The sequence below is a fragment of the Mesoplodon mirus genome, assembly GCF_964341445.2.
Source record: "Mesoplodon mirus genome assembly, chromosome: 4".
NCBI lineage: Eukaryota > Metazoa > Chordata > Mammalia > Artiodactyla > Ziphiidae > Mesoplodon > Mesoplodon mirus.
This window is the reverse complement of record NC_138979.1, coordinates 73,976,868-73,993,701: the sequence shown is the minus strand read 5'-3', so window position 1 is coordinate 73,993,701 and position 16,834 is coordinate 73,976,868. Positions and strand designations below refer to the sequence as shown.

Below are 16,834 nucleotides of genomic sequence, written 5' to 3'. Positions count from 1 at the left end.
CTAACCTGGAGGGAAACGGGTGGTCTCAAGTGATGGACCCTGCAGCGTCACCCACTGCTTCTCCTAAGGAAGTGGGAGGGTGTATGGTGGGCTCACCATATGTGAGCCAAGCTCAGTTAGAGGCCTGGCTTGAAAGGGTCGCCAAAATTTGAATCTTCTCTCCCCTGCCTGTTCAAGGTCCTTTCTCAGGAAAGGAAAAGCAAGCCTTCTGCCTGCAGGGTCACCTTCATCTCCAGGTACCCTGGCTCCCACTGCAAACTCATGCCAAACCCACATGTAGGGGCTGCAGGGGTCAACTGGGGAATCAAAAAAAAAAAAAAAAGGGGTCCCAATGCAGCTCTCCAGCCTCTCAGTCTCTTCGCATTCACATCCTGCTGTTTGTTCCTCAACAGAAGGAAGGATGCGCGGATCTACAGGCCAGAGCAGGCTCCGTGGATGTGTGAACTGTGCCATCACGCAGGCCCCTCACTCAGAAGCCTCCCAACCCCCAACCTGCTTTAACACTGGTCTCAACATCTTGAAATTCTTAAGACTTATTTTTTAACATGGGGTCCAGAGTTTTCATTCTGCACTGGGCACAAGTTACATAGCTAGTACTGTGCATAACCTATTGCCTGGCATACAGTTGGGGTTTAATAAATACTGGCTCCTTTACTAAACGACCGGCATACATTTCCAGATCACTTTCAACGTGCCCTGTCAGCTCATCAGTGGCCTTGTCTCTCCCCTGTGTTTGGAAACCCAGAAAAACTTACCACCACAGGTACCCACCAAGCTCTCACATGAGCAAGGCCAAAGGTTGAGGGAGGACCGTCCCTGGGACTGGGTGGAATTACATGGGAAGGGAAGGTGGAGGGACAGCTGGATGTCCTGGTGGTCGCGCTCTGGGCTGGCCATGCATGTCGCTCCGGGTGTCTCCCAGGAGCATAGACCTGGGTTTGCGGGGTAAAATTCCTGGCTTTCTGGAGGACATGTGGAGCCAAAGGCAAGGCTGTGCCAGATGCTGAAGTCCCCTGAAGTCCAGTCTGTGCGGGTCCCATATGGCCCCCAAACTCATTCTACTAAGAGGTCCTTGCTGGCCCTACACACGGCTGCAGCTGCTGGATATGCAGCTCCCGCCTCTCCTTGCTCAGCAGCTTCTGTTGGACGCGATGTCATGCTCACATCTTGGCAACTGGCCATCTGTATGGTTGGTGGGCGTCCAGGAGGATACACTCTCGGGCTCAGCCACAGCCCGGAAGGGAAACAAAAAAAGAAACCCTCACATCAGCCAGTTCCAGGACCTGAGGACGCTGGCCCCTAAACACCATTGGCCTGTGCAGCCTCCAATTAGACCCTCAGTTTGGATTACTCTGGGAGGAAAGGACTGCTTCTCCAGAGCAACAACGGCCTCGCACCCAATTTCCCTGTGAAAACATCAGCCCATTATTATCCCAGCCTAAGGAATTGCAGCTCTCAGCCTCTAATTATTAAACGATGCTTCTCAGCCAACTTGGCTTCCAGCCCCGACTCCATCACTGCCACCCCATCCTCGTGGGAGGTCTTGAGTTTAATGTCTGTGAGGATCCAGAGGACAGACGGCACCAATCAGTTCAGTCCAGCAGCTCCCCACAGAAGTGAGAGGGATCAAGATGGCTCGAAATGGAGAGAGACAACACAGGCTCCTGGGCTGGCCGCAGGTGACAGAGTGGGATGGAGGCCTTCGCATCGGCTCTGCCTGCATCTGAAGAAACCTGGCTTTCCCGGGCCACCGGGCATCTGCCTCCCCGGCCCCCCAACTCAGAAACACCGGCTTGCAATCAGGACCTCCCCCTTCAATGTGCTTAGTTAGAAAAGAACATTTTTAAAGTTTTTTATTGTGGTAAGATACATGTAAAATTTACCATCTTAACCATTTTTAAGTTCATGGTTCTGTAGTGTTGAGTATATTCACATTGTTGTGCAACTAATCTCCAGAACTCTTTTCATCTTGCAAAAGTGAAATTCTATATCCATTAAACAGCTCCCTATTCCCTCCTCCCCACAGCTCGTGGCCACTACCATTTCTGTCTCAACGAATTTAACCTTCTAGGTATGTCATATAAGTGGGATCACAAAGGATTTGTCCTTTTATGACTGGTTTATTTCACTCAGCAAAATGTCCTCCAGGTTCATCCACGTTGTAACTAGTGTTAGAATTTCCTTCTTTCTTAAGGCTGAATAATATTCCATTTGTATGGAAACAACCACATTTTGTTTATTCATTTATCCACTGATGGACACTTGGGCTGCTTCCACATTTTAGCTATTATTACTAATGCTACTATGAATATAGGTGTACGAATATTTCTTCAAAATCCTTTTGGATATATACCCAGAAGTGGAGTTGCTGGATCATACGGTTGTTCTATTTTTAATTTTTTGGAGGAATTGCCATACTGTTTTCCACAGTGGCTGTACCATTTTACATTCCTACCAACAGGGTACAAGGGTTCCAATGTTTCCACATCCTCACCAGCACTTATTTTCTGTTGTTTGAGTTTTTTTAAATAGTAGGCATCCTAATGGGTGTGAGATGTAAAGAACATATTTATGCAAAATATTTCCAGTATGCTAAATAAGCTGTTAGGAGACAGGAAAAAGAGAAAGGAAAAAATAAAGCCTAACGGACAGCATTCTCAGGCTGAGGGTGCCTTCAGTCTGTCTGATGGCGTTTCGTAAAAAGGCTAATCCAGAAGTTTTGTCTACACTAATTTTGGTAACATCTACTGCCTCTGAAAAAAAGCTAGTCGTTCCCAAACCAAGACCACTTGCAAGTGTTTTCTCTACCCAGACAAGAAAGGAAACAGCAGGAAAGCAAAGAAGCAATACAGGGAAAATTCCCATAGGTTATTATTTTTAACAAAACACCAGAATTTACACATTTTATATAGTATTTACACAAACCACTTTCAAAGTAATAACCTTGGAAGTTTAGCTGCATATTCCAAAGATGATGTTATTTAGAGCTCCTCTCTAGGAAAGGTCTTTAGTCCTCATTTAAATATCATGTGGAATATCACTCACATTAATTTATAGTCACATATAGATATGGTTCCCAAGGACTTCTGCCTGCCCCACAAATCAAATCCACTCTCAAAGGGTGGTAGCCGTAAGACCAATACTGTAATCCTCAGTGCCTTATGGAAAGCCCCATAGGCTCCAAAAGCTATTTCAAAGTGCCTTGAGCCATGGCAGCCTCTGGCCAGTGAGTGTGGGGGCCAGAGCTGCTGGGAGAGGTGGTACCTAGGGCTTCCCAGCACTCACCAGGGTGGGCAAACACAGATCTAAGGCAAGTACAAGGTCATGCTCACGCCTTGTCCTTGGTTCCTGGTAGACCACCAGCCATATGTTGGCAATCAGAATTATTGAATAGACTTCTCAAATGTTCCATTATACATTTAATCACATCCTGTAGAAGCAGCAAGTGTTCTCATAATGGATCAGTGTGCTGCAGATCACATTTTAACCCTTTAGGGTTGGCAATTGATGAGTCATCTACAAGAGTGATTAGGCATCTAGTTGGTGTCTGATGGTGGCAATGTGCATGTTCTGGGTTTTTTTTAAGAGGAGAAGCTTAGGGTGCTACATTGCCTGGTATAGGGTGCCTGAAGCTGGGGTTACAGATCATCCCCAGCTAGCTTCAGGCTGTCATCAGGCCAGGGGCTTGTTGTTTATGGTCCAAGAGATGCAAAATAAGAGCCCTTCTGGACTCAAAACCAAAGTCTTGAACCAGATTTAACTCTTCTTAGAAGGGCAGGCTATCTTTAAGCTAAAGACATGGTAAACTGCTCCCTTTCTCTGAACTCAGAGAAAAAGAAAGCATGTAATTTTGGAAGTAGTTTCCGTAAATTAAAAAAAATCTTAAAATTCAAAGTTGATATATTCATGATATATTCATTCAAAAAAATAAAATTTTATATTTTAACCTAATGGATTAAATTATCACAAAACATTTCTGCATATTTTCTAAAAGAGGATTTTGGTGTGAACACATAACACATTTTATTTACATCATTGAAGTAAAACAACCAAGGAAAATCAATTTTTCTAACAGAGATTTGAGACATAGGGAAAAAATGAAATAGCCACATCTATACCTATCATGGGTTGAACTGTGTCCCCAAAAAGATATGTTCAAGTCCTAACCCCACACCCAGTCCCTATGAATGTAATCATATGGAAAGAGGGTCACTGCAGGTGTAATCAAGTTAAGATGAGGTCACAATGGATTAAGCTGGGCCCCAATCCAATGACTGTTGTCCTTACACGAAGAAGGAAATGTGGGCACAGGGAGAACACCATGTGACGAAGGAGGAGACTGGAGTGATGCATCTACAAGACAAGGGATGCCCAGGACTGCAGCAAGCACCGGAAGTTAGCAAGGAGGAGGAAGGATCCTCCCCTCCTAAGCCTTCAGAGAGACACGGCCCTGCCCACACCTTGATTTCAGACTCCTGGCCTCCAAAACTGTGAGAAAATAAATTTCTGCTGTTTAAGCCACCCATTTTGTGGGTAATTTGTTACTGCAGCCCTAGAAAACTAAAATAACATTGCTGCTACCTGCATAGAAAGCTGCCTTTGATTTCTATTGTCCACTGCCAGGCCCCTTGGCTTCCCTCTCAGTCAGGAAGAGTAAGTCCAGCTCCGTAGCCTATAAAGAAGCTCAGCTTCTTGCTTCAAATGGAGCCTCTACGTGAATTCCACAGGCATCTCTGCCCGCTGCTGTTGTCCCAAGAGTGCCTATGGATGGGCTGTGCACAGCACACACACGCTTGCATGGACTTCCCTCCACAGGAAAATCGGGGTATTCACTTCTCCCACTTTGGAAGCAGCCTCAAACACAGATGAGCTCTTTCCAGTAAGCATTATATTTGGTGCTGGGAAGAGGTAGTAGATGAATTTTCTTGGAAGTTTTAAGAGTCTTGCGTAACTAGGATTTCAGTAGTTTTATATTAATAATAACAATAGCAATAATAATAGCTAACACTTGTGTCCTTACTTTGGGCCAGGCACTGTGCTAAGTGCTTGTGTGCTCATTTAATTCTCACACCTTGGAGGTAGGACTATCATTTATCCCCATCTTACTGATGAGGAATCCAAGGTTCAGACATGTGACCCAAAGTCTGATATCCAAGCCTGAATTCCTAGCAAATTGCCATCTGTCCTCTCCAATGGAAAATGCCCTCCCTTTCTCATTTGCAGCTCCAGGCAGAGTCTAGTTTTACCTGGTCACGAATACAGCGGCATCCACGGGGGGCGTATCGTCCTTGCCTCCTGGAACCTGATTGTTGCCGAGGTACCGTGCGCCTCCATATTCCTCATTCTGCCAGTGACAGAAGCTCTCCAGGGACCGCTCACCATGGTGCCCAATGGACAATTTGGCCTAAAAGAAATCAGGGGGACAGTTACAGAAGCAAATGCCCAGGGAAGCCAGAGTTCATGCTCAGACCACAGTGTGGATGTTAAGGTGGAGACAGTTGCTCGCCGGGGCATCATTCAATGTCACCTGCCCACAATGCTGGTAGGAAGATGCAGAGACCCAGAGAGAGGCCATCAGGGGCCTTATCTATAACTTCGAATGAAGACTCTGTCATTAAAGAAAAGCTTTCTTCTTTTTGCCAAACTGAACAGCATACCCAACGTTCTCACGTTCACTGCTTAACTCTGAAGGTAACACTTTCATAAGGAAATGCACTCAATCAAAAGACCAGAAAATGATGTTACAGGGCACCCAAATTTAGCCTGAAGCTCAGGTATAGCTCCAGAAGAGTAGCCATGATTCCAAAGACCTCACCATCAACTTTGCACCCATGAAACACGCGGGAGTGAAGGAGGGAGGCACACAGGCACACTGCTCAGGGTTCCCCTGAGATTCTGAGCAGATTAACTGCACACCAAGCCTCCAGTAACAGTACCTGTCCTCCTCGCACTAGGCATCCCTGGTCCCTGGCCCAGGGCACAGTGTTGCCATCTGCAAAGCCAGGGAAGGAGGATAAAATACAACACTTGGACGACTCCTCAGCACTCAACAGCAACTAGGAAGCCTGGAGACCAGTTACATTTTCCGTTACTGTGCCGATGGGGACTTACAGGACGCTGTCGTAGCAGGACAAGCTTGGTAACTTGAATGTTAACTTTAATTCCAAGGCTCTGGTGCTGAAACATATTGAATACCTGTCAAGAGAGAAAAAAAGAAATAGATAGGGATATAAATACAAAAATAAAAAAAACAACAACAGCGGTATCCTGGATGGGATCCTGGAACAAAGAAAAGACAGTAGGTGAAAACTAAGGACATCTGCACAAACTATGGACTTGAGTTAATAATAATGTAACAATATTGGTCCATTAGTTATAACAAACATACCATGCTAATGTAAAATGTCAATAATAGGGGAAATTGTGTACGGGAACTCTCTGTACTACCTGTTCAATTTTCCTATAAATCTAAAACACAAAATATAAATGAATAAAATATAAATGTATTTATTTATAAAATGAAATATAAATTCTATTCATTAAAAATTATATTAAAATTTTTTTTAACTGTTCTTACAGTACAAAAAAAATCTAAAGAAGAGTAATTATATGAAATTCAAATTTCAATGTTCATAATAAAGTCTTATTGGGACAAAAAAAATACATATATGTGAGATATATAACCCAGATTTTATTTAAAAGGCCTTCTGAGTCCAAAAAACTCCCATAAATATAAATTCCTCAAGAGAAACAAGTATAACAGAAAACTCTGGAATCACACACACGTGTGCATACAAACATATACATGCAAAGATAAACTGGAAATCAGTTGGTTGAAAAAAATGTATAGGACAGGTGATTTTGAAAAAAAGAAATGGATGTCTGCTGATTCTGGTGTTTCCTGCAGGAAGGTGAAGGGGATCTTTATGAAAGGATGGGGGAGGTCCATGCCTGTGGCCATCTGCCACGTATCAACTTGTATCTTCTCTAACCCTCATCACAACCCATCAAGGTTGGTGGCTCCACCAACCTCGACTCAGTGACATAAAGCCACCAGCTCAAGACCCACTGCCAGTCAACTATGACTACAATCCAAATCCAGATTGTCCAGCCAAAAAGGCCATATTCCTTTTTTCCCTGAATTCCTCATTCTAACCAAAGTTTGTCAGTGAGATAAAGTTATAGTAACAGAAAAGGATATGCCCCTCTCAGTTTTGCACCTCTTGTTGGTAGAACTTAATTATAAAGATCTCAACATCAAGAAATCAAAGGATTCAAGGAGAAGAGAGATAGGAAAACTCAAGTAAGGCAAAGGAGTGAAAGTTGACATAGACAGAAGAGAACCATCGGATTTGAGGACCCCCAGATCATTATGATCCTCCTGAGTTCCTTCTCAGGAGAGAGCAGGATGCAGGGAGGTACAATGGAGTAGGTGATGAGGGTAGTAGTGTAAGATATAGAGGGAAGAGATAAGAATCTTTTAAATATTCCCTTTTCTTTTTAAATTGGGAAAATACTTTTGTTTCATTATGCCCTTTTCTTCAGTGTTATTGATATATAATTGATATACAACATTGTATTAGGTTCAGGTATACAACATGATGATTATATATATAATACTATATATCATAGTATATATAATATATACATATCTCAAAATGATTACCACAGTAAGTTTAGTTAACATCCATCACCTCACATAGTTACAATTGTTTTTCTTGTGAAATAACTGTTAAGACCTACTCTCTTAGCAACTTTCAAATATACCATACAGTACTGTTATCTATAGTCACCATGCTGTATCTTACATCTCCAGAACTTATATATCTTACAAATAAAAGCTTGTACCTTTTGACCACCTCTACCCATACCCCTACCCCCCACCTCTGGGAACCACCAATCTGTTTTCTGTATCTATGAGTTCAGGTTTTTTAGATTCCACATATAAGTGAAATCATACAGTGTCTGTTTTTCTCTGTCTAACTTATTTCACTTGGTTTTGAGTATTTTTTTTTCCTGACAGACATAATCCAGAGGGAGAATTTTCTAGCAGGGGCATTAAAATTTTCTCTCCAGTACATCAGCAGCAACATAAAGCAATGACCACAGCCAACAGCGTGGCCACAGTTAATTCAGGCCATGTGAAGCTGGACACGGCGTCAGGCACACAAGCGGCAGAAGCCAGGCACGCACAGTGCTTGAGCATCTGTGTGACAAAGGAATTAGCTGTGTCAGTGCTTGGATTTTTCTCTTTGAAAACTATTATTAAAGCAAAACAGAATCTTTGTGTAATTTAATATTCTTTCCCACAAGGAAAAATAAAACATATTCAGTTCTTCTGTTCTCACTACCCCCTCCCAAAACTTTTTCTTTCCTCAAGAACAAAATTGCAGTCATTTTTTTTTTATACTAGACCATCCGTAGGCCAATTCTGAAGTCATGCCTTAACTACCTATCCCTAAACCTGGGTGAAGAAGGGAAAAGCACATAACTTTTTCCTTTTTTCTGAGAACCACCCAACAGCTGTAAATCAAATTTTTCCAGAAATATTCAGCCTTAGGATTGGGCCCAAACTGGAAAACCTCAATTCAAAACATGAAAACTAGAAAGAATGAAAACTTGAAATTATGAGGGAGAAAATTCAAGTCACACAGGGTTTCAAGGTGCAATTTAAACACTGCCTGTAACAGCAACGGCAGCCAAAGACATTAAAGAATATTGTGGGTTTAAAGCAATAACACAGGAAAGCAATTCTCAGTGATGTTCTGACACGCCCCCTGAAAGCAGCATAAAGAACAGAGCCTGAACGGAATGATGCAAGTTTCAGGAAGGACAAAGCTAAAGGAACAAACTCCCCCATCAGAATCGCCGGTTTTTTTCCTCTCCGGCTGAGGACAGTTCTGCACATCCCATGTACCGTGACCCCAAAAGGCTCAGGTACTTTTCTTGGAGCAAATACACAAAAAATATGTGAGCTGGAGGGGGAGAAAAGCTTCATGCTGTAGAGACTGGGACGGAGGGCGAGATGGGGAACTGTTGTTTAATGAGTAGAGTTTCCGTCTTGCCAGATGACAAAGTTCTAAGGTTTGATTGCACAACAATGTGAATATAATTAATGATACTGAACTGTACACTTAAAAATGACTAAGATGGTAAATCCTGTTATGTGTATTTTACCAAATTAAAACTTTTTCATTAATTAATTTAAGACAAGAAGCTTCATGCTCTGAACAACATTCTCTAGTAAGCCTGCAGGAAGGTACCTACCCCCTTGGTGTGTAACTGGGATGCCCACGTTCAGGACAGCAGGCGGGAGCGACCACAGCTAACGCACCTTGTCACCTGAGCAGACCACACTCCCACAAAGCCCAGCAGAGCGCAGGGCCAGGCAGACGCACAGGATCTCCCTCAAGGCCCAGTGCCAAGCCAGGCGAGCCAGGCAAGCCAGACAAGAATCCGACGACAGCCACAGAACACAAAGCAGCAGGCCTCAGAGACATGTAAGGAAGTCTCCCTGTCCTCCTCTCCCATGGAAATTCACACTCAGGAGAGTCTTGGAGGCAGCGGCCCCATGATGTTTAGGGAGACACCTGGATGGGCAGGGAACAGCACAACCAATTGTCTGGAAAGTCTGTCTCCTGCATCCAGCTCTGGCTGCATCCTGGCGAGTGTTCAGAGCCCCAGCTTTATTTGTCACATTTCCTTGGCAGCCTGGGGGCCGAGTGGGTGGATTCACTGCCAGCAGCACACTGCAGGGCTCCCCTGGCTGGGTGACATGGGGACACAGTCAGGGAGGGGTAGACAGGGACAGGTGATGGGGGCACGTGGAGAGGAGCTGTTCGCAATGCCAGGTGGGGTTTTCACATGAGCACCGCCTACCTGGTGACTTAGGGCCTCCCCAGGGACAGACGGGAAGTGGAGGTGATTCCCTCACATCGCAGGCCGCACCCATCCAGACCCGAACCCTGGAGGGGGCTATATTCTCTAGCAGTCCCTCTGAACGGGGTCCCTGAAGCAGCAGCACCAACATGGCCCGAGCACATTTTGGAAACGCATTCTGGAGCCCACCCCAGACCCCATGAATCAGAACCCGGTGGAGGCGGGGTGGGCCCAGCCATCTGCATTCCACAAGCCCCCCAGTGGCTTCCCATCATGGCCGCTGGGGTGTGGGAACCGGTGAGGTGAGCGCTCTGGCACTGCTGCTAGTTTCTCTGCTCACCAGAGAGAGGCTTGTTGTCTGTTTCACATGGTAATTGAGTCAAATTGATGTCATTTTTCCTCCAAACAGAACTTGCCTGGAGCGGCTCAGGTTTTCATTCCACTCTGTGGTCGTTAAGGAAGCTAAAAACAACCAAAGCTCTTTCAAGTGGCCCCATTTTCCAATTTGGCTGCCCAAACCCAGGGCTTCTAGTGTCAGCACCACCTGTTTCCATCTGCAATTTGTTCTTTAAAATATTCCTGCTTCTGTGTCACCACCACCCCCAACCAAAGGAAAATCAAGTCACGTACATAAAAAGGCACTACCGCATATTTGGAAAATCAACCAAAGCCCACTCAGGGCACCCACTGCGGTTTGCTGACAGCTCAGAGACACAGGTCTGGCTGAAGTATCTCCCTCCACACATTCCTGCACAGGTGAGCGGATTGCTGGGACACATAGCCCAGTGGGACTCTACACCCCTCTGAGCCAGGTGGAGGGATCTTTTAAAACACAAATCAGTGTATACCACTCTTCTACTTGACCCCTGCACAGCTTCCCCGTCGCACATGCAGTGAAGCCGGCTCTCCATGTCCTGAGCCCTGAGGGGGCGGCCAGAGCACCTCTCACTGTGCCCCACCCTGCCCATCACCCACCAGGAATCACCTCTCCCTGTGCCTCCCAAATGCCAGACTGACTCCCACTGGCTGGCTCCTTATGTCAGTGTAATGCCTTCCCTTCTAAGTGGAGGGTCACTCATCACAGAGGTGTCCCTGACTGCCCCAGTCACTTGCTATCACCTGGATCTTTGCATAGCAGTTTATAAAATTTGCACACAAATCCCTGATTTGTGTGTTGAGTACTGTCTGTTGGTGCCACCACATGAGCTCCATGAGGATGGGACCTGTTGTGGTCCCTACTCGATCCCCAGTCCCTAGGAAGTCCCCAGAGCACACTAGGTACCCAATAAATATAACTGAATGGAATTAGTGAGTGCATCTCATTTTTTTAATGGTGGTTAAAAACGTATAACACAAAATTTACCATCTTAACCATTTTTAAGTATACAGTTCAGTAGTGTTCAATACATTCTCATTATTGTGCTACCATCACCACCATCCACCTTCAGAGCTTTTTTATGTTCCCAAACTGGACCTCTGCACCCATGAACCAAAAACTTCTCATTCCCCTCTCCCCTCAGCCCCCCGCAACCACCACTACACTTTCTGTCTCTATGAATTTGACTACTCCAGGCACTTCATTTGAGTGTAATTATACAGTATTTGTACAGTATTTATAATTTTGTGACTGGCTTATTTCCTTAACATAATGTCCTCAAGGTTCATCTATGTCATAGCATGCATCAGTTTCTTCCATTTTTAAAGCTGAATAATATTCTATTGTGTATATATGTACGCATATATATTTTTGTTTATCCTTCAATGGACATTTGGGTTGCTTCCTCCTTTTGTGAATTATTTGTGAATAATCCTGCCATGAACAAATATCTCTTGGAGACTCTGCTTTCAATTCATTTTGTGTATATACCCCAAAGTGGAACCATAGAATCATATGTCATGTGAGTGAACCTCTTTTATGCTTTGGTCTGTGTAGTGTCTGGACACTTTGCTGGGATTTTAAAATTTTCTTTTTCTCTTTTGGCTAACGATGATGCTGTTTTCATTGGGGAAAGTTCCCCACTGGGTGAGCTCTGGAGAAAGGAAGGAACCCTCTTTCCACTGTAGAAACCAAAGCAGGTGGAAACTCACTCTGCCTGCCACAGAAGCCCTGGAGGGGCACTGACAGTGGAGAGATGGTCCCAGGACACAACAGTGGCAGGAGGACTGCAGCCCATACTCCTGGCCAGAACTCAGCCTTGCTCTCTCCTGCTGCCTGGCCCCTCTCCCTTGAGTCTCCTGCCCCTTACCCTCCCCGCAGTTCTGAGGCTGGTGACCCAGCCTTCCTTTTGATTTTGGGCTCCTCCATATACGGCTCCAAAAACATGTTTCCTCTTCTGCTTCAGTTAGCCCAGATCTAGTTTCTTCTGCTTATAATCAAAACCCCTGACTGATACAAGAACCAAGCTCACTGCTCTGTGATTTACAAAGCTCCTTTATTCCCTGTTTTAAAACAGGACCACTCTGCATGATGCTGGTAGGGGAACCACTGACCGAAACCGCCCACCCTAGCCAGGCACCACAGTAACCATCTGCATGAGTTGTTTTACGACATAAAGTCCTGGTAAGGAACATGGAACTAATAAGCCACCACCAACCTGAAGAATTCGGGAAAGGTCAAAAGGAGACACCAGTCCATATGTCCTACCAACCTCCCAGAATCCTCCTCGCTGGAATCCATCTTGACTGAGCGATGCGCGCACCACCAAGAAGGACCCTGAGTCAGAATGATTGGCCAGAGACCACCCGAAAACTAATCCCATCACCCTAAAACCCGAGATTGCGAGCCATGTGGCAGAGCAGTCCTCCTGGGTTCCCTTACCCTCCTGCTCTCCACCCGGGTGCCCCTTCCCAATAAAGTCTCTTGCTTTGTCAGCACACATGTCTCCTTGGTCAATTCATTTCCCAGTGTTAGACAAGAGCCTGCTCTTGGGCCCTAGAAGGGATTCCCCCCTTCCTGCAACAATGCCAGGGTTGTTTTAGTACCGCTTCCATGCTTTACAAGTCCTCAAAAATGACCAAAGTGACTCTGCTCTCACAGCAGCCACTTCTTCTGTTGCTCTGAAGACTGATTCAACAGGGCTCAGAGGTGAAGTCTGAACAGCCAAGCATGCTCTCAGAACAGTGCTTTCCCACCACACTTGTTTTATCAGCTCCATCTTGATACCTCCTCCTTGAAGGACAAGATGTGAGAGGGGCTGAAGGGGACCACCCATAGCACAGTGGGCTGTGTGGGAGGTGTAAATATGTAATTGCATTTATGTAGAAACACTTTCTACCAGAGTTTAGGACACCACATCTGTGTGACATGCTTAGAATACAAAAGGCTTTTCAGAAGTAAATTAATTGAGGAATTAAAAAAGGAAAGCCAGTGTTTACACAACTGCAGCGCTAAATCTTTTGCAAAGGATGTTAGAAAATGGCATTAGTCACTCATTTATGAGTTCACAGATGCCACAAAAATTTCTTGATCACCTGCACATGTACAAGGCACTGGGGAAGTAATGACAAACGTGTACACACAGTCCTACCTTGATGAACTTATAGATGGGGCAAAGACAGTAAGCAGGGTGGGCTTTTAAAAATTCTGTTAAATATGCATAATATGAAATTTACATTTTTAAGTGTATGGTTTAGTGGCATTAAGTACACTCAGATTGTTGTGGAACAATCACTACTATCCATCTACAGAACTTTTTCATCTTCCCCAATTGAAACTCTGCAGCTATTAAACACTAACTCTCCATTCCCCATCCTGCTCTAGCCCCTGGCAATCACCATTCTACTTTCTGTCTCTATGAATTTGACTACTCCAGGCACTTCATTTGAGTGTAATTATACAGTATTTGTACAGTATTTATAATTTTGTGACTGGCCTATTTCATTTAACATAATGTTCTCAAGGTTCATCCTTATAGCACGTGTCAGAACCTCCTTCCTTTTTGAAGGCCGAATGATAGTTAATTGAGTGTATATACCACATTTTGTCTACCCATTCATCCTTCAGTGAACACTGAGTTGCTTCCTCCTTTTGACTATTGTGAATAATGCTGCTATGAACATGGGTGTACAAGTTTCTGTTCATGACCCTGCTTTCACTTCTTTGGGGTATATACCCAGAAGTGGATCATATTAAAATTCTATTTTTTTTAAGAACCATCATACTGTTTTCCAAAGGAGCTGCACCATTTTATGCTCCCAAGAACAGCACACAAGGGTGCCCATTTCTCCATATCCTTGTCAACACCTGTTATTTTACAATTATTTTAGTAACAGCACTTTAATGAGAGTGATATAATATCTCATTGTGGTTTTGATTTGCATTTCCCTAATGATTAGTGACCCTGAATATCTTTTCATATGATTACTGGCCATTTGAGTATCTTCTTTGGAGAAATGTCTATTCAAGTCCTTTGCCCATTTTAGGTTGTTTAGTTTTGTTGTTGTTGTTGAATTGTAGGTGTTCTCTATATATTCTGGATATTATCAGATATGTAATTTGCAAGTATCTTCTCCCATTTTTTGAGTTGCCGTTTTACTCTGTTTATAGTGTCCTTTGATGCATAAGTTTTAAAATTTGGTGAAGACCAATTTGTCTACTTTTTCTTTTGTTGCCTGTGCCTCTGGTGTAATATCCAAGAAATTATTGCCAAATCCAATGTCAGGAAGTTTTCCCCTATGTTTTCTTCTAGGATTTTTATAGTTTTAGCTCTTACATTCAGGTCTTTAACCCATTTTGAATTAATTTTTGTATACGATGTTAGGTAAGGGTCCAACTTCATTCTTTTGCATGTACATATCCAGTCTTCCCATCACCATTTGTTCAAAAGACTGTCACTTCCCCATTGAATGGTCTTTGTAGTCTTGTTGAAAAGCATTTGACCACATACGTCAGAGTATATTTCTGGGCTCTCTATTTGATTCCACTGGTCTATATGTTTGTCTTTATGCCAGTATCACAGTGTTTTGATTACTATACCTTTGTAGTAAATTTTGAAATCAGGAAATGTGAGTCTTCCAACTTTTTCTTTTCCAAGATTGTTTTGGCTATTCAGGGTCTCTCGAGATTCCATGTAAATTTTAGAATGAATTTCTCAATTTCTGCAAGGAAAAATGTTGTTAGGATTTTGCTAGTGACTGCATGAATCTGTACATTGCTTTGGGCAGTACTGACATCTTAATTATAAGACTTCTAATCCATGAACATCAGTGTCTTTCCATTTATTTATGTCTTCTTTCTTTCCATCAATGTTTTGTAGTTTTTAGTGTACAAGTTTTTCACTTTTTGGATTAATTCCTAAGTATTTTATTCTTTTTGACACTATTGTAAATGGAATGGTTTTCTTAATTTCCTTTTCAGATTGTTAATTATTAGTTACAGAAATGCAACTGATTTGTGTATACTGGTTTTACACCCTGCTAATTTGCTGAATTATTTTATTAGTTCTAATTTTTGTGTGTAGGATTTCATGATTTTCTACATGGCTCATGCTATCTGTAAACACAGATAATTTTACTTCTTCCTTTCCTAATTGGATGCCTATTATTTCCTTTTCTTGATTAATTGCTCTGGCTAGGACTTCCAGTACTATGTTGGATAGAAGTAGTGAAAGTAAGCATCCTTGTCTTGTTCCTGATCTTAGAGGAGAAGTTTTCAGTCTGTCACCATTGAGTATTACATTCACTATGGGTTTTTCACATATGGCTTTTATGATGTTGAGGTAGCTTCCCTCTATTCCTAGTTTGTTGAGTGTTTTTTATCATGAAAGACAGATGAATTTTATCAAATGTTTTTTCTTCATCACTTGAGATGATTATGTGATTTTTAGCTTCCTTCTGTTAATGTGGTGTATTACACTGCTTGATTTTTGTATGTTGAACCATCCTTGCATTCTAGAAATAAATCCCAGTTTGTCATGGTGCACAATATGATTCTGGTTTGCTAGTATTTTGTTGAGAATTTTTGTAATAATGTTCAAAAGGGAAATTGTTTTCTTATTCATAAGGAACTACAGTTTTCTTTTCTTGTAGTGTCTTTATCCGGCTTTGGTATAAGGGCAATGGTATAAGGGTATAAGGCAATAGAAAAGAGTTAGAAAGCATTTTCTCCTCTTCAGTTTTTTGGAAGAGTTTGAGGAGGATTGATTAATTAGTTCTCCTTTAAATGTACGGTATAATTCACCAGTTAAGCTATCAGGTTCAGGGCTTTCCTTTGTCAGGAGATTTCTGATTACTGATTCAATCTCCTTACTAGTTATAGGTCTATTCAGATTTTCTAGATCTTTATGATTAAGTCTTGGTAAGCTCTGTGTTTCTATAGGTATTTGTCCAGTTCATCTAGGTTATCCGATCTGTGGGCATACAATGGTTCATAGTATTTTTTTTGAATTTTATTTATTTTTTTATACAGCAGGTCCTTATTAGTCATCAATTTTATACGCATCAGTGTATACATGTCAATCCCAATTGCCCAATTCATATAGTATTCTTTTATAATCCTTTTTGCTTCTATAGAATTGGTAGTCATACCCCCACTTTCATTTCTGATTTTAGTAATTCAAGTTTTTTTAAATTAATCAGTCTAGCTAAAGATTTATCAATTTTGTTAATTTTTTTGAAAAATCAATTCTTGGTTTTGTTGATTTTCTCTATTGTTTTTCTATTCTTTATTTTATTTATTTCTGCTCCAATCTTTATTATTTCCTTCCTTCTGCTAGCTTTGAGTTTAGTTTGCTCTTCTAGCTCTTTAAGGTGTGAAGTTAGGTTATTGATTTGAAATCCTTCTTTTAATGTAAGCATTTTACAGCTATACATTTCCTTCTGAGCACTGCTTTTACTGTGTTCCATAAGTTTCGGTATGTTGTGTTTTCATTTTAATGCAGCTTTATGCGTTTTCTCATTTCCCCTGTGATTTCTCCCTTGACCCACTGGTTGTCTAAGTGTGTGTTGTTTAATTTCC

At 42.6% G+C, this 16,834-nt stretch overlaps 1 protein-coding gene across 5 annotated transcripts in view; it reads right to left on the bottom strand.

The window, feature by feature from the left end:
* The window catches only part of ADAMTS17 (ADAM metallopeptidase with thrombospondin type 1 motif 17), a 351,667-nt gene that overhangs the window by 256,889 nt on the left and 77,944 nt on the right, over positions 1–16,834 (bottom strand). For all 5 annotated transcript variants that reach the window (XM_082617115.1, XM_082617116.1, XM_082617117.1 and 2 more), the window contains 2 exons: positions 6,112–6,195; positions 5,247–5,404 (listed from right to left, as the gene is read on the bottom strand). In XM_082617115.1, coding sequence (XP_082473241.1) covers positions 5,247–5,404; positions 6,112–6,195 — 242 coding nt within the window. The remainder of the gene's footprint in view (positions 1–5,246; positions 5,405–6,111; positions 6,196–16,834) is intronic.